Genomic DNA, 17,083 nt, shown 5'->3' with positions numbered 1-17,083 from the left:
AAGTGAAGTCTATCAATTTAAAAGAAAAGAAAGGGAAAGTGAGCCCAGTGCCAGTCTGGAAGAGTTCCATCGGCATACAGATCAGCCCGGACTCTCATCCTTTAAACAAGGCAGTGACAGAGTTGTGCTCTGAAAATTCCTACAAGCTGAAGAACCTACGAAAAAGAAAGCCATGGACCAACAAGCGGATGATAGAAGGGAGATGGGGGCGGGTCTGAACAAGGGGGGGTGCCGGGCAGTAGAAGAGAATGCAGCAGAAGAAGTCACAGGACTTGGGAACAGCTGTACCTGTGCATCTAGGGATGTGTGTGAAAAATGAGGGTCAGAGTTGCCCTCTGGTTTCTAGATTAAACTATGCGGCAGACAATGGTGCTGACAGAGGAAGAACAACAAATGAGACGGGGAAAATGCATTTAGTTTTTGGTCTGTGATGTTATTTTATTACCTGGAGAATATGGATGTGGAAATGTACAGAGGCAGCTCCAAACACAGGGGGGCAACTCAGAAAGGATGTCAGGTTGCCTTAGAAACTAATTCTGGTATGTATCAAGCTGCACTTATTTATGTGAGGGGACATCATGTAACCTCCAGCATAGGTGAGTGATAACATACCAGGGGTTAGGGACGCCTGGGTGGCTCAGTGGTTGAGCGCCTGCCTTCAGTTCAGGTCATGATCCCGGGGTCCTGGTATCAAGTCCCACATCAGGCTCCCCACAGGAAGCCTGCTTCTCCCTCTGCCTATGTCTCTGCCTCTCTCTGTCTCTTATGAATAAATAAAATCTTAAAAAAAAAATACCGTGGGTGAACAAGTGAAAGAAATCTAGTCTATTCCCTAATCTGATTGTACCTCTGAAAGTAAAATATTGAGTTATTGAGCCTATCCCTCCCAAAAGAAATCAAATTTTCCTAAAATATCTATTTCAGACATATTTATAAGTGGCTTCTGTGTGATGCTGTGGTTACTATGGCTACTAACAAGTGACCCCAAAGTGTAGTGGTGTGAAACAACCATTTCTTATGCGCATGCACTCGATGGGTCAGGAATTTGGACAGGGCACCACAGAGGTGGCATGTCTCCAATCCACAGTGTCTGAGGCCTGGAATCATCTGAAGGGCCATTCACTCACACATCTGGCAGTTAACATTGGTTGTTGGCTAGAGGGACTTTGGTTCCTCTCCATGTGGGTCCCTCCCTGTGTTCTTCATATGCTGGTTTGGGTTCCTTCCAGCCCAGCGCCCGGATTTTTAGGACCCAGGACCCAGGGTAAGAGACTACGCGTCAAATTCATTCCTTTATGAATTTGACGTGTAGCCCTGGAGGTTGCATGGCATCACTTCTACCAGGCAACACTGGTCAGAGCAAACACATGCCCTCACCAAGATCCATGGCAGGGGTAGGGGGCACAAACCTCACCTCTCCCTGGAGGAGTGTTCATCACACTGCAAGAAGTACATGTAGGATGGGATTTGGTGCAGCTATCTTTGGGAAATTAAATCTGCCCACATGAAAATCGAAGTATTATTTTAGTCTGCATGACTCCTTGAGAAAAAGAAACACTGAGGGAAGACAGGGAAAGTCAAAACGACTCAAACCTGCAAACTTCATCCATGCCCAGCACACTCTGTTCCAGGAAGAGAGAAACATTCAAATCCAAACAACACGAACATTCAACATTAATAAATATCCATTTAAAACCTAGCGTGAGGGCAGCCCAGGTGGCTCAGCAGTTTAGCGCCACCTTTGGTCCAGGGTGGGATCCTGGAGACCCGGGATGGAGTCCCACATCGGGCTCCCGGTGCATGGAGCCTGCTTCTCCCTCTGCCTGTGTCTCTGCCTCTCCCTCTCTCTCTGTATCTCTAATAAATAAATAAAATCTTAAAAAAGAAAAAAAGAAAACCTAGCGTGAATAAATAAATAAATAAATAAATAAATAAATAAATAATAAAAATAAAACCTAGCGTGATCAGCAGAGACCCTAGCACTCTTCTCTGCCTATAAAAAAGAAAAGTCCTGAAGTTTAGGGGTTTGGACCCAGTTAGTGGGGCAACACGAGAGGTGAGTGGTTCTGTTGAAAGTCCTGTGGGAGACAATCTGCCACTGCCCAAGCCACACACAATCCGTGCCAACTGGGGCTTCGTGCTGCCTGGGAGCACTTCACTGCCCCTGTTCAATTCACATAACATACCCCCCTATAGAATTCTGTGCTGCTTAGTTGCTTTTAAAGCATTGAAACAGGGATCCCTGGGTGGCACAGCGGTTTGGCGCCTGCCTTTGGCCCAGGGCGCGATCCTGGAGACCCAGGATCGAATCCCACGTCGGGCTCCCGGTGCATGGAGCCTGCTTCTCCCTCTGCCTATGTCTCTGCCTCTCTCTCTCTCACTGTGTGCCTATCATAAATAAATAAAAATTTAAAAAAAATAAATAAAATAAAGCATTGAAACAGATAAAGAAAATAAAACACACATTGATGAATACCCATTTAAAACCTAACACAACTACTAGAAAAAGTCAATTTGTTTCATAAAGCATAGAACACCAAATAGTAGAGGTTTATGTCCGTGGAAGGAGCACACTAATTTACCTGCCCCCAACGTTTTTTCTCTAAATTCTTCCTTTAAAGAACAACTACCATTTAAACACACACACACACACACACACACACACGCATACACACATACACACGCAAATAAATACACCATAATCAAGAAGTTTATTTTATGAATGCAAAGATGGTTCAATTTATCACATAAATTCAAAGGAAAAAATCAAGTGATTATCTCCATATCACTGGGGGTAAAAAAAGGTTTAACAAAATTTAACACCTATTCCTGAAGGCTTTTTTAACCACTAAAAATAAAAATTGGTGTATACTTTTTGACATGACAAAACTATATGAGTTTCAGTCCTAAAGCCAACATCTGAGTGACTGAAGAAGCACTAGGGGCTGCTCCACTGGAGTCAAGAACAGAGAAAGATAACCACTCTTACCACACTAAATATTAACACTGAATCTAAGCTATCAGCCAATCAGACAAGAAAACAGATATAAGAACAATCAGACTATCTATCTCTGTTTGCAGCTGTTGATAACAATAAACCTGGAAAACCCAAGAGAATCAATGATAAAAGCTGACGCAAGGAATGAAAGAACTGAGTAAAGTCGCAGATTGTAAAATTGATACAAATGAGCCATCATGAAAGTCTGACAGTACACTCTGGGAATATGGAGAAACAGGCATTGTTATGCTGCTAGTAGAAAGGCAAACGTGCACCACCCATGTGAGGAAATTTGATAAAATTCCAAAAACCTACATTTACTCTGTGACCCAACAATCCCATTTTAGCTACCTATCCCAAAGGAAGACTGACAAAAAACTGATTTTTAAGCTCTCAAAATAGTAACTGATGGATAATTTTTTGACATGATAAAATACAGAAACCAGGAGCAGATATTGTGACAGATACACTAGATTGTTATTCCCTTCAAAACACAACAAAATATTTTAATAACAAAAGACTGGAAAGCAACCTAAATGTCTAGCAATGTGGGACTGATTAAACCATGATATATCCATAGAATGGAACACTCTACAACTCTACATGAGAAATGAAGACTACCTCTATTTACTGTATGGAACAATCTCTAAGATATGTTTGAAGTTGAAAAAGGCAAAGTGGAGAAAAGTGTATGTGGCATGCTACCATTCATCTAAGAAAGAAAAGGAACTGGGATAAATATGTGTGTGTGTGTGTGTGCAGTATGTTACATACATAGGTAATTTTTTAAAGATTTTATTTATTCATGAGAGAGGCAGAGACATAGACAGAGAGAGAAGCAGGCTCCTCGCAGGGAGCCGGATGCAGGACTCAATCCCCAGACCCAGGATCAATGCCCTGAGTGGAAGGCAGATGCTAAACCGCTGAGCCACCCAGGTGTCCCAACATAGGTATTTTAAATGGAAGGACAAACCAAAAAACCTTTCAAAACATGGAAAAAGCAAGTAGAAGAAATGAGACAAAATTAGGACTTCTATGAATACACCTTATTTTATACATTTGACTTTGGAATCATGTAAATATTTTACTTAATTATAAAACAGGACCATAGCAACAAATGTATCATTCTCCATGTGATCCTGTTTTTAAGGCCATGAACAAACCTTCGTGAGAACAGGAATCCACAGAACCGACAGGACAGTTCGGACCGGTGAGCAGGTTTAAGGAAAGGTGTGCTGGGCAAAGCCGAGGAAGGAAGGCAATGAGTGCCCAGGAGAGATTGTGTGTGACACAGGACTTACCTCGACCTTGCTCTCGGGTTCATGATCCGCAGCCGAGAAATACATGACCTCCTGTACTTCATCCCTGGGCCGGGCCGAATTTTTCCCAAACACCACCAGACCGTCCTTAGCACGTGGTGGGAAGGCCACAAAACAGTAACTTGGAGGAGCGACGGCCATCCTGCAAAGAGAGAAAATGCCAGAGATGGACTGGAAGCAGCCCGAACGGGGAACATTCCAATAGTGAGTCCTTCAAACACATTTTACCAAAAAATGGTTTTCGTGTTGCACTGTGTGCAGCGAGCTCATTAAGAGATCCCGGCTGGCTCATGAAGGTAGGGCGCCCGGAGGAGAATTACAGAGCCACCGAGACCAGATAGCGCTTAGCACTCCGTGGGACTAAACGAGCACAGATTTGCAACAAACTGCAGTCAGGGGCAGCCAAAAAAGCAATGACACAAGAGAAAGGGAAGGAAGTTACTGTTCCCCGGCAGAAAACACAAACAGACGCAATCTGTCGCAGTAATAGAGAAATAAATAAATACAAATAAATACACTCGTAACAGTGCGTTACACAAGTGTCTCAGGTCTAGGGCTGTGTGGCTTCCACCTAATGGGTTTTGGGGTGGTGATGGGGAAATGGGTCTAGAGAGAAAGGGAAAGATACTCCTATTTTATACATTTTTACTCTACCTCAATGACCGAACACTCAGGGATGTCATGGTTTTCGTCCAACCTCTCCAGTGCTCCTGGGCTGGCTTGTTCTCTTCGACCTGGCCGCTGAGCTTCCTTGCTGCTTCATTCCTCTTTTCTCACTTTATGCTGCTTTCTCTCTGGGAAAGCTCAACCCTGCCCAGTGGTCACTCATGTGCCCATGACCTACACATTCAATCCCAGCTCAGTCCTCTCCTTGAGCTCTCCACCCATACACTCAAATGCCTTCCTGATACCCAAAGCTGATTTCATCTTCTTCTTCCTCAAACATCCGAAACTCAAAAAACTATCCTTATCATCCACGTCTCTATTACCCAGGATACCACTAAATTCCAGCTGGAGAGCTGACCTTCTAAATCCCTCTGGAAACTATCTACTTGCCCCATCTCCACTATCACCACTCCGCACCACAACATCATGTGGCTTGGATCCCACGGTAGTCTCCTAAGGGGTTACCGCATAACCACTATTATTCCCCCTCCAAAACACTGGCACACGCCAGCCAAAGTGATCTTTTTAAAAGGAAGATTTGATCACAGCAATCATGTCAGTCTGTTTAAAATCTTTCAGAAGTTTCCCATGGTTCTTGAAATAAAGACCAAAATCTTTTTTTTTTTTAAAGAATTTATTTATTCATGAGAGACACAGAGAGAGAGTCAGAGATGCAGGCAGAGGGAAAAGCAGGCTTCATCCAGGGAACCCGACGTGGGACTCGATCCTGGGTCTCCAGGATCACGCCCTGGACTGAAGGCGGCGCTAAACCGCTGAGCCCCTGGGGCTGCCCTAAAGACCAAAATCTGATCAGGCTCATGCTCCTCCCCTGCCTCACTTCATGCCACTCACCATTCTGCTCTCTCAACCCCAGCACACAGGCCTTTTTCCAGACCCTCTGATCCCCCCCACCCAGGGCCTTTGCACGTGCTTCACCCTCATTCCCGATCACTCCTCTCTCTGCTCCCTATGCCAAAACCATTTTCCTAGTTACTTCTACTCCTTCACGTACAAGCTTAGACATCAAATTTACATCACTGTATTATATGCTCTCATAGAATCCCACCCTTTTCCTTTATAGCAAATCTCAATCTGAAATATTTATGTAATGATTTTCTTACCAACAATCAATATTGGTCTTCCACCCCAAAGTCTAAGCAACATGAAGCAGGGAGGGTACCAATGTATCTTTGTTCACTACTGTAAACCCAGCTGGATACAAGGTCTTCGGCAGAGTAGATTTTCAAAAAATTACAAACAAGTGCTCTTTTCTTCTTTCTTAAAACTGAAGCCAAGCATACCTCTGTACCTAGCTAGAATGCCCTCCCCTTAGTTTGTCCATATCCTTTAGGATCTGATTCAAAATCCCTTTCTTTTAGAACATCTTCTATAAAGGACTCTGTCATTTTCTCAGCATCCACGAGTACTAAAACATCCAGTTTTAGGGTGATGTGCATTTGTTTCTTGTAAATGTGCCGCTTTAAATATTTCAAATAAAGATCCCTGAGGGCAAGTGCCAGGCCATCCAACTACATCAGCCCCTTTCCCAACCCCCTATTATGGGCACTCAACGAACATTATCTATTAACCCAACTATCATATTTGTGTCATCAATTATCCAATTTAGATGTGTTTTATTTTATGATCCCAAAATATAAGCAAGAAGGAAAACAATTGTTCTCAGCAAAGCCACTGGGATTCAAAACTCTGCTGTACCACCTACTATATACTGTGTGACCTTGAGCAAGTCACTTCACCTCTCTGGGCCTAGGTTTTCTCTTCCGCAAATGTTTGGCCCCAGCCCCTGAGTTTATTAACAGTATCAAATGACATGATGCTTGAGAACATATTTTGCAAAATGTAGAGGATACGTAAGTATAAGATATTTTATTTGGGTTTTGACTGCTCAAACAGAGCAGCATCTCAACATTTCTACAAGGCAAGCCAACCAAAACCAACTCACTCGTAAGTGGAGTAATTATCAAATCACAGAGTCAGCAACATTCTGAGATTGGAACCATCTTTATGAGGGACCATGTTGCTATGTCTGCATCCAGGCTGCTTCACATTAGTCTATACATGCACACCCTGGGCTGGCAGATTGTGAAGCGGGGAAGCCCAGAGCTCTGAAAACAATTCCTCCCCCACTCCTGGCTCAGAAAAATCTCCCCACCCCCTTTGATGAGAAAGAAAAAACAGGAAGATAAATTCCAGTGCCTTCTCCCATTATCCTTTCCCATTATCCTTTTCCACAAAAACTTCATTATCTTCAGACTTGAAGTGTAGGAAGTGATAAACCAAGACTCTGTATGTGGAAGAAACATCTAGAATAATAAGATAAAATGCACTAATAGTGAGTTCCTAGAATCTGAGGGTGGGAAGAATTGCTGGCTGAGACAAATAAAGTGAAAATCCAGAAGATAAGGTGGAGAAAGGGCACATTCACCTGTGTTTGTATGCCTTGTATAGGTGTTATGACTTCCCTTCGTTCTCCATCACTGGGTCATTTCAAAAGTGCTGGTGTCTCATCTATGAGCAGAACCTTACTTTATTTGGTCCTTAAAAATACTAGCAATCCACTAGTCTTACATTTATGACACATATCCATAGAAAATAAATAAAACTTGCAGGGTTTTTGACTAGCACCTTTTCTATTTTTCAGCCAGGACATCCACTTGGTTAGCAAGTCCTATGAATCACATGACCATGATATGGATGTAGGCAATAGAAGCCCAGGGCTATATGGGCCCAGAGAAGCTGACCTTTTCACTGAATCTTGTGAAAGACTGGGAATACCAGAAGGGAATAGAATTGTAATGTCTGTTTTTTTAATGCTAAATGAACCAGGAAACTGTGTAACACATCCAATAGCAAACTAGCCAAGGATAATTGTCCACTCATTTCTCCTGGATCACCATTCTAGACACTGGCTAGCCTCAGAATGGACCTAGCTGAATCCTTTCCTACTCTCTAGATCAGTGCTATCCAAAAGAACTTTCTACATTGATGGAAGTATTCTATCTCCACTGTCCAATATGGGCCATCAGCCTCATGTGGCAATTAAAGTATAGTTAGTGTAATTAAGGACCTAAATTTTTATTACAAACTTAAATTAGTTTAAATTTAAATAGCCACACATGGCTAGTAGGAATGCTATTGGACAGAGCAGCATTACAAATTCCCAATAAACCCAGAAATGAAGATTTTCTCATGAAGACTTCTAATAATCCCCGAAGAGCTTCTTTGTGAAGCCTTCCACATATTTTAAAGGCAAAATATGCTACCATCCATATAAACTGGATTAGCAAAGAGGAGATAGTACTTCCAAAAAGCTGAAAACAAATGTTAGGAAGTAGCTACTAACTGGATGGACTGAGTTTAAACAATTTCTCCAAAAGCTTAAGGTAATCATAGCCCTGGACACCAATTCCACTTCCCTTGATGTGAGTCTCATACTCCTAACCCTCAATACACCATGAGCATATTCCCCTCATCGGTGCCTGAAATCTTGTGGGTATCTCTCCAGTCAATTCCACTCTTTACCTCCTAAATGAACTTTTGAGACCTTCACTTCTCTCCAACTACCTCCTCTAAGCAGACATCTCACCTCCTCCTACACAAAGAAGAGATGATCAGGGGAGGGAGACTGTTTCAGAGACGTGTAAGCAGCTCTGAAGGCCCTGAGGCTGGAGGAACGGCAAGGAGCCAATAAATCAGAAAGCCAGGGCAACTGAGGCCAGAGAGAATGGGGAAGAGGCTGGACAAGCAGCTAGACAGGCCGGTCCACGTTAAATCTTGCTGACCACAGCAAAGATTTTAGTGTCTATGCCACGATAGACATGGATGTCTATCCCAATGGAGGCTTTTAAGCCATGTGTTAGGTAGGAAGTGGAGCCAGTGCTCCCAAACAACTTTTCAAAGAAGTTGGCTGTGATGGAGAAGAGCTAGCTCATTAGATATAAATGAAGGATCAACAAGTAAGTCTATTTCTATGTATCTATCCTAAGGAATGATCAGGAACACTGACAAATATTATGCACAAAAATGCTCATCACGGTGGTATTTATAAAGGTGGAAAACTAAAACTTAATTGTCCAGCATCAGAGAAATAGCTTAAAAATTCATGCTACATCGATGCTATAAAAGCATTAAAAATGTTTGTGAAGAATTTTTAATTGCACAGAGAAATGGCTGAGGAGGAAGATCCAAAATAAATTACTCTAATTATGTAAAAATACATATAGAAAAGACTAGAAGGAAATGTGCCCAAAATATTAACAGCGGTAGCCTGACCACTGAATTTTTCCTAATTTCTTCATATCTTCTTTTAATTTCCGATTGCCCTACAAGTATTTGTAGTTACATAAACACAAGAATGATTTTTTAAAAATAAGCCTGATGGATAGTACCAATTTGGAAATTGTATTTTTTTATTATTTTTTAAGGTTTATTTATTTGAGAGAGAGAGAGAGAGATCAGGGGAATGGGCTGAGGGAGACCAGAGAGAGAATCCTCCAGCAGACTCCCTGCTGTGCATGGACCCTAACTTGGGACTCAATCCCTGAGATTATGACCTGAGCTGAAATCAAAAGTTGAACACTCAACCAACTGAGTCAGCCAGGCCCCTGGAATTTTAAAGAAAACACTTTGCTCTACTTCTACATCCCGACACATCTAAAATTTCAAAACTGGAAAATTCTTATGAGGTACAGTTAGGATGACATTTTTTTTATGGAGGTATAATTAACATACATTAAATTAGCTTCAGGTGCACAACAAAATGATTCAATATTTGGATACACTGCAAAACGATCAGTCTAATAAGTCTAGTCAGTGTCTATCACCACAGTTACAGAATTTTTTTGCTTGTGATGAGAACTTTTAAGATCTACTCCCTTAACGTTTCAGATATGTAATACAGTATCATTAACTATAGTTGCTGTCCCTGACATCCCCAGGACTTATTTAATATTTTGTTAAACTGTAAGTTTGTTGTCTTTTGGCCACCTTCAGCCATTTTGTCCATCCTTCATTCCCAAGGATGAATATTTTTTATTATTCAGCATTATTATACTTATTCTGATACTTTCTTCTCCTTTTTTCTACAGCTTGCCTAATTCAGAGTTGCTCAAGGAGTACACAAATTTTCATTACTATTATTCACACAAATAGGGGGCAGGCCTCTTACAGTGTTGTCTCCTTGGTTAAGGTGAAAGGAAAAACAGGCCCTTAAGAAAGCCAATTCTCTGTTGACTCTGAGATGAAATGTTTCTGAAAGTGATTCAGGAAACTCCCATTTTGTTCCTATTATCTGTCAACATACTAGTTAACATACCAGTTACACTACAAAAGAAAAAAAATCTGACAAGTTGACTCATCTACATACTGTATAAAACATGCATTTTAAAATCTTTGCAAGAGATCTATAAACTATTAAATTGGCCATGCATGACACCAGAAACTAAGATTTTTTTCCTCCTCCTCCCTCAATAACTTTATATAGTATTTTATATATATATATATATATATATATATATATATATATATGATGTGATATTATCCTTCATAAAGAAAAGTAAGCTAAAATTCAATGCACTCCCAATCACACATGCTAATACAGAAATTTACTGCATGGGGGCACCTGAGTGGCTCAGTGACTGAGCTTCTTTCTGCCTTTGGCTCAAGGTCGTGACCCTGGGGGTCCTGGGATGGAGTCCTGCCTTAGGCTCCCATTGCAGAGCCTGCTTCTCCCTCTGCCTGTGTCTCTGCCTTTCTCTCTGTATCTCTCATGAATAAATAAATAAAATCTTAAAAAAAAAAAAAGAAAGAAATCTTCTGTATGAAAAAGTGTTGTTTATTTGGCTTTGGAAAACACAGTACGACCATTTGATAATGGATTCTATCATAATACTCTCTACTTAAACCAATGGACAGAACTCACTTAGAAGCAAAGCCATGATCAAAGGCTTTTTAAAAAACTTGCTTGTTTTGGGGGGACCTGGCTGGTTCTGTCTCTTGAGCGCCTGCCTTTTGCTTGGGTCATGATCTCAGGGTCCAGCCATGAGTCAGGCTTCTTGCTCCCTGTAGGGAGCCTGATGTGGGACTCGGTCCCAGGACCCCAGGATCTCGACCTAAGCCAAAGGCAGATGCTCAACTACTGAGCCACCCACCCAGGTGCCCCCAAACTTGCTTGTTTTCATTTGTAAGCCATTTTTGGAGTCATGGGGACCCAAGGAAGGGATGGGGGGCAGCACTACATCCCAGGCCTGAATAGCTAAAGCTATTCCAGGAATAGCTTGGTGTAGCTAAAACTGTGTTTTCCAAAATGTATGTTGTGGCCCTTTTGAGGGTTACAAAATCAATTTAGTGCATGGGATCAGTGTTTTGAATAGGCAAGCATTTTTTTTAAATAAAAGAATGTATGCATCACACTTAAGAAGGTTAAGTGTTGTTCCAAGGAACTTTAAGTTCGGGTATAGATACACATAAAGTGTGTGTATGCCCTGGGTTGAGATACAACTTTCTCTTACTGTGGGCCTCAAGCAAAAATCTTTAAAAGCAACAGCTTCAAGGGTAGGTCTACTGAATAAGGCTTCTTTGTGATAAATACCAATTAGGATTCTTGCCAAGTTAGCGATAAACTGGATAGTTCCAATTAATGAAACACTCTAATTCAACTCCCATAGATGGTTAAACTGACAGGCATTTCCTGAGATGTACTCAATAAGAATATTTTAAAGTACATTTATCTGTAATCTGTACTGTGTATTTTCTCAAACTGGATTATTTTTCTTGCTCCATGATGCTGGAAGATGTAGGGCTGGGATAAGGATGGGAGTTGCAATTATTAAAACATCAGGTAGCCGGTACTATTTGGGGGCAGGGGGCAGGGAGGAATCAGATTATTCATTAGCTGTAATGGTGAGAAAAAAACAGCTAGTACTTTCCTTCTCCCAGCCCCTGCCTCCAGCACTTGTCTGTATAAACCACCCATCTGCTTTTAGATGAGCCCTGTCCAAGAGAAATTTCTGCAATAATGAAAACGTTCTGTGTCTGGCTGTCCAATATGATGGCCACTGGCCACATGGGGCTACTGAGTACTTGAAATATGGCTAGTGCACATCCGGAGCTGAATTTTTAATTAATTTAAACCTAAATAGTGCTTATTATACTAAGTGAAATGAACCAATCACACCAAAGCAAATACTGTATAATCTCACCTGTAGGAGGCTCCTGGAGTAGTCAATTCATACATAGAGACAGGAAGTGGAAAGGTGGCTGCCAGCGGCTGGGAGGAGGGGGCCTGGGGAGTTGTTTAAGGGGGAATGGGGAGGCGGATACAGTTTCAGCTTTGCAGGCCAAAAAAGTTCTGGAGATCGGTTGCACAAGGCAAGTACACTTAACACGACTAAACTGTGCACTTAAAAAGTGATGTTAGGATGATAAATCTATGTTATGTAGATTTTACCAAAAAATCTTTTAATTCTACAGCCACATATGGCTAGAGGCGGTGGTACCGCAACCCCACAGCATTAGGGCGGGTGCCGCCGCTGGGGTGAAGTCCCCCAAGCTGGTCCTAACCACCACTGTCCTCCCTAGCAGACTTTCAGGAGTCACGGCTCCTCGTGGGGACAAGATGCTGGAGCGCCCCTGGGGTCCCCCGCACGGGGGCTGCACCTCACCCCCTGGCTGTGCAGGCGTGCAGGGCTGGGGCACTGCAGCCCTGTAGCTAGGAGACCACTCGCAGAATGTCTAGACAGGAGGGAGGAAGCCGCAAGCGAGAACCGGTCTTTGTCCTGAGTCCTGGAAGCTGTTATTGAAGTGCATGAATGGTCAGGCCCGGCTGGGTGGGGGCTTAACTGCCCTGCCCTTTTATGTCAGGGAAACTCCAGAGTGTCCCTCATCTGTCACCTGACCCAGCAAGAGGAAAGCCTTAAACTGCCTGAGAGGAAGAAAAGGACCATCTCTACAAGCTATAGGCTTATTAACTGTCTCACAAGGGATGGTGACAAAGTGCCTTTACTTGCACACAAAATGCAAGCCAGAGGTCCAGCAAGGCTTCCTGGCTCTGCAAGCTCCAGCTTTACTGAGAGGGCTGGGTGAGCTGAAATCCAGTGTCTGTGAATCACCAACTTCCAGAAAAGCCAAGAAGACATTATTTTATTGCATTATTTTATTTATTGATAAGTTCCTTTAATTATTGATATTCCTGCCGAAGTGAAAACAGAACAAATGAAAGTCACGAATTGGTTTCTTTGTCATGTGCCTATTGGTAGAATAGTAAGGAATCAATAGAGTGTTTGGGAAAGGAATTGTCTCACTTGGAACTGGATGTAAATGCTAACCAGAACCAACGAAAGGCTCATCAAGCCATGCCTCAAAGAAGGAAAATCCTACTGTTTTGTTGAAAGCTCAGGATAGTAGAGCATCAGGCTTTGGAAGTCCACAGCCAGGGAACTGCAGTTTCTAATACTCAATGCCTTGAACGAGGAACTATTTAACGGAAGAAAGACCACATAGGGCAGTAAGTGAGCAAGCAGGCTGTGGAGTCAAAGTAGGTTGGAATCTCAGAGCCCTGCCACGTTTCCACGACAGGATAATGACAGGGCTGTGGAGAGGCTAAAATGAGTTGAAGCTTGCAAATACTTACAAAATGCTCAGAATGCCATCTGGGACACAGTGAGGACTCAGTCCTCAGGAGCATGAGGAAAGGTACGCAAGGAGGGGGGTTCCTTTGTCAGGGTCTGATCTGTTCAGACTTCAGAAACTGGCTTTTTCCCTTGAAGTATCTAAACGCTCTGTGACTTCTTGAAGATCTGGTCTGTTGTCACTTGATGTCTTGGCCTTTTCTCTAATTTCAGGGGCAACACCTTCCTGGAACAGTTAATTGCCCCAGTCATCAGCCCCAACCTTCAGGTGATGTACCTCTGTGCAGCATGAGGTGGGAAGGGGGTGGCAGGCTTGGTTCAGGGTGTTGTCCTAGGTCATGTTTTTTAAAATCTGAATTGGCAGCTGACATTTTTAAATCTAAAGATTTTTCATAGATATTCAGATACTTGACTTCTGAAAACTCAAAACATCTGGCAACACTGGGTGCACATTCCTGCATGAGACCAAGACAGGAAGGAGCTGAGCAGGGGCTCTTCCCCACATTCCCCTACACCCTCTGACACTGAGGACAATATAGTGGCACCTAGCATCATCCTAGGGCTGGTGCTTTTTTTCTTTCTTTTTTCAATGTTGAGTCAATTGTACTCATTTACATTGCCTACTTGGCCCTGTAGCCCAGTGTATACAGAGGCAAGAGAATGATAGGCTTCAAGACAAGCAGACCTTTGTTCATATCTGACTCTACCCACCAACTGTAAGACACAGGCAGGTCATGAACTCTCTGCACCATAGTTTCCACATGTGAAAATGGAACTAATCCCCCAAGCACACCATAGCACTTGCATTTATATGAGAGCATGTGGAAAACCAGGTCCTATGGCTGTATACAGTGGACAACCAATAAATGTTTACTTTCCTCTTTCTTACTCACTGGTGATGGTTTGCCACCATTACACCAATCCCTCCTATGGCTCCTTCACCCTTTCTCACCAACAGTTTACACCTGGCACAGCAGACACATGGTCCAAAGTGTAACTAAAATGCCCATAAAGAATCAAACTGGAGTGATAGTGCCTCCAGATCTTAACTATCAGTTTACAGAGAATGCAGATGACACCATCGGGAGGCAATGAGGAAAGCCTAGACTAGGAGAAATTATAGGGTAAATCTGATTTCTTCAACAACAACAAGAACTGAAAGGAAAAAGAGATTAAGAGACAAAGTTACTTCAGAGATACATCAGCACTGAATGGAATTTATTTGGATCCTGATTTAAATAAACGATATAAAAACTTTATAAAACATTTGGAGAAATGTGAATACTGATTGAATATTTGAAGACATTAAGGAATTCTTGTTTTAGATATTATGCCATTGTGGTTATGTCTGAAAAAGAGCCCATATCTTTTAGAGATACATACTGGAATATTTCCATGTGAAAAGATATTCTGAAAGTAATCCAGGGTAGAAAGAAAGGGTGACAGTTCAGATGAGACAAGGTTGGCTATGTAATAAAGACGGCTGAGGTTGGGTAATGGGCGTGCAGTGGTTTACTATACTGTTCTCTTTACTTTGGTATATGCTTATAATTTTCTATAATAAATAACATTTTAAAGCAAAGCGCATGGATGGCTCAGTTGGTTAAGTAACCAACTCTTCATTTTGGCTCAGGTCCTGATCTGAGGGTTGTGAGATTGGGCCCTGAGTTGGGCTCTACTCAGCAGGGTGTCTGTGAGAGATTCTCTCCCTCTCCCTGTTCCCCTCGCCCTGACAGCACATGTACTTTCTCTCTCTTCCTCTAAACTTAAAAAATAAATCCTTAAAAAAAAAAAAAGCAGAGCACATGAGGAGGAGATGTTCAAAATTCCTTTGAGGCTAGAAATAGCATTGAACTGATCTAATTAATACAAGGAATGTTTTCTTCGAGTTATACTTGTAACTTGTCTAGGGCTCAGATACCTCTTTGAGGAAGGATTATTGGGGCAGGAGGATGAAGAGAGACCTTAGTTTGTCTTGTATGTTTATGCAATGGGGGAAACTTCCTCAAGTTTCAAAATGCCTGTCTCTCTGATCATCAGACTCTAAGTCCCATGAAGGCAAGAACTCTTACATAAGTCCTGTTTCCCTGGCATCTAGCACACAGACTGGCACATAATAAGACCTCAATAAATGTTTGTTGAATAAATAAAGGGGAAGGAACATATCTATTTTACCTTTAAAGAGAGAAAAAGAGCAGGAAAATCTAATTTTGCCAAGGTGTTCCCATGCTGTGGTTTAATTCATGGTATTTATATTTGATCATGCATCAAAATCATCTGGGGAGTTCCTTAAAATGGCAGATTCCTAGACACACCCTCCTTGTTGATTCTATTCAGTAGATGTAGGCTGAGATCACAGGAAGGCTATTTCTAACAAATGCCCAGGTGATTCTGATGCAGCCAGTTCAGACTGGTGTGCAATACCCAGGAGTGCAGGTTGTTTAACCTCTTTGCTCCTCAAAAGCATTATTCATTTTTTCTGCCTGGCTGTTTGTGGAAACATTCAGCACACATATAACAATACAATAACTGCCCCTCCAAGGCATCCCCCAGCCTCAAAGGCCATCAACTTTCTGCTTCTCGTTTCCCAAATTTATTTTTAAGAAACCATTTAATTTTAATTGACTGTTGCTGAATTCAGCAACAGCTTGGCAGCAATACTCTCTGCTGAAGGTGGGTGAAACCCATCTCTGGTTGACTTGAGAGAGCAGGGTTTTCTTTTCCCTAGTAGGACAAGTTGAAGTGTAGGAGCCTATGCTTTCTTGGTCTCTAGACTTAACACAGGAAAATGAGGGTACATGATAATCAGGAAGATATGAATTGTTAATGGTTATTTCAATGTTTTGCATTTTTTACCACTTTAAAGAAATGAAGTTTCATCCAACTCTTTAAAAATGCCTTTAAAAAAAAAGCGTTCATTTAACAGATGCAAGATTGGCAACTATCATGACTTCTCTACCTTGGATAGAAAGTGAGAATATGAGTCAGAAAAGAAGAGTTAAATATCATTTCAAGTAGCTGAATATTTCTAAACCAGCAAGACAGTTAAGAAATATCCTCTGCATGCTTTTTTCTTAATGATTGAAATGACCACAAACTTGTTTGTTATTCATTTCAAAAATACTGCAATAAATGTTACTAGCTGAAGAAATGAGTGCCTATTTAAAATTATAAAACCAGGGTACCTGGGTAGCTCAGTCAGTTGAGGGTCCAACTCTTGGTTTCGGATCAGGTCATGATCTCAGGGTCATGAGATCCAGCCCCACATTGGGCTCCACCCTGGGTATAGAGTCTGCTTGAGATTCTTTTTCTCAGAGTGCCTGCGTGGTGCAGCCAGTTGGGCACTGGACTCTTGGTTTCACCTCAGGTCGTGATCTCAGGGTTGTGGGATCAGGCCCCAAGTTGGGATCTGCAATGGGCATGGAAACTCTCTCTCCCTCTGCCTCTCCCAC

At 42.1% G+C, this 17,083-nt stretch overlaps 1 protein-coding gene across 1 annotated transcript in view; it reads right to left on the bottom strand.

The window, feature by feature from the left end:
* The window catches only part of SCRN1 (secernin 1), a 62,637-nt gene that overhangs the window by 34,479 nt on the left and 11,075 nt on the right, over positions 1 to 17,083 (bottom strand). The window contains exon 2 of the mRNA XM_072783624.1: positions 4,300 to 4,459. Within this exon, the coding sequence (XP_072639725.1) occupies positions 4,300 to 4,458 (159 nt within the window). The 5' untranslated portion in view covers position 4,459. The remainder of the gene's footprint in view (positions 1 to 4,299; positions 4,460 to 17,083) is intronic.

Source organism: Canis lupus, chromosome 18 (assembly GCF_048164855.1).
Source record: "Canis lupus baileyi chromosome 18, mCanLup2.hap1, whole genome shotgun sequence".
In the NCBI taxonomy this organism is placed as follows: Eukaryota; Metazoa; Chordata; class Mammalia; order Carnivora; family Canidae; genus Canis; species Canis lupus.
Note: the sequence above shows the minus strand (reverse complement) of the source record. Positions and strands in the feature narration are given on the sequence as shown.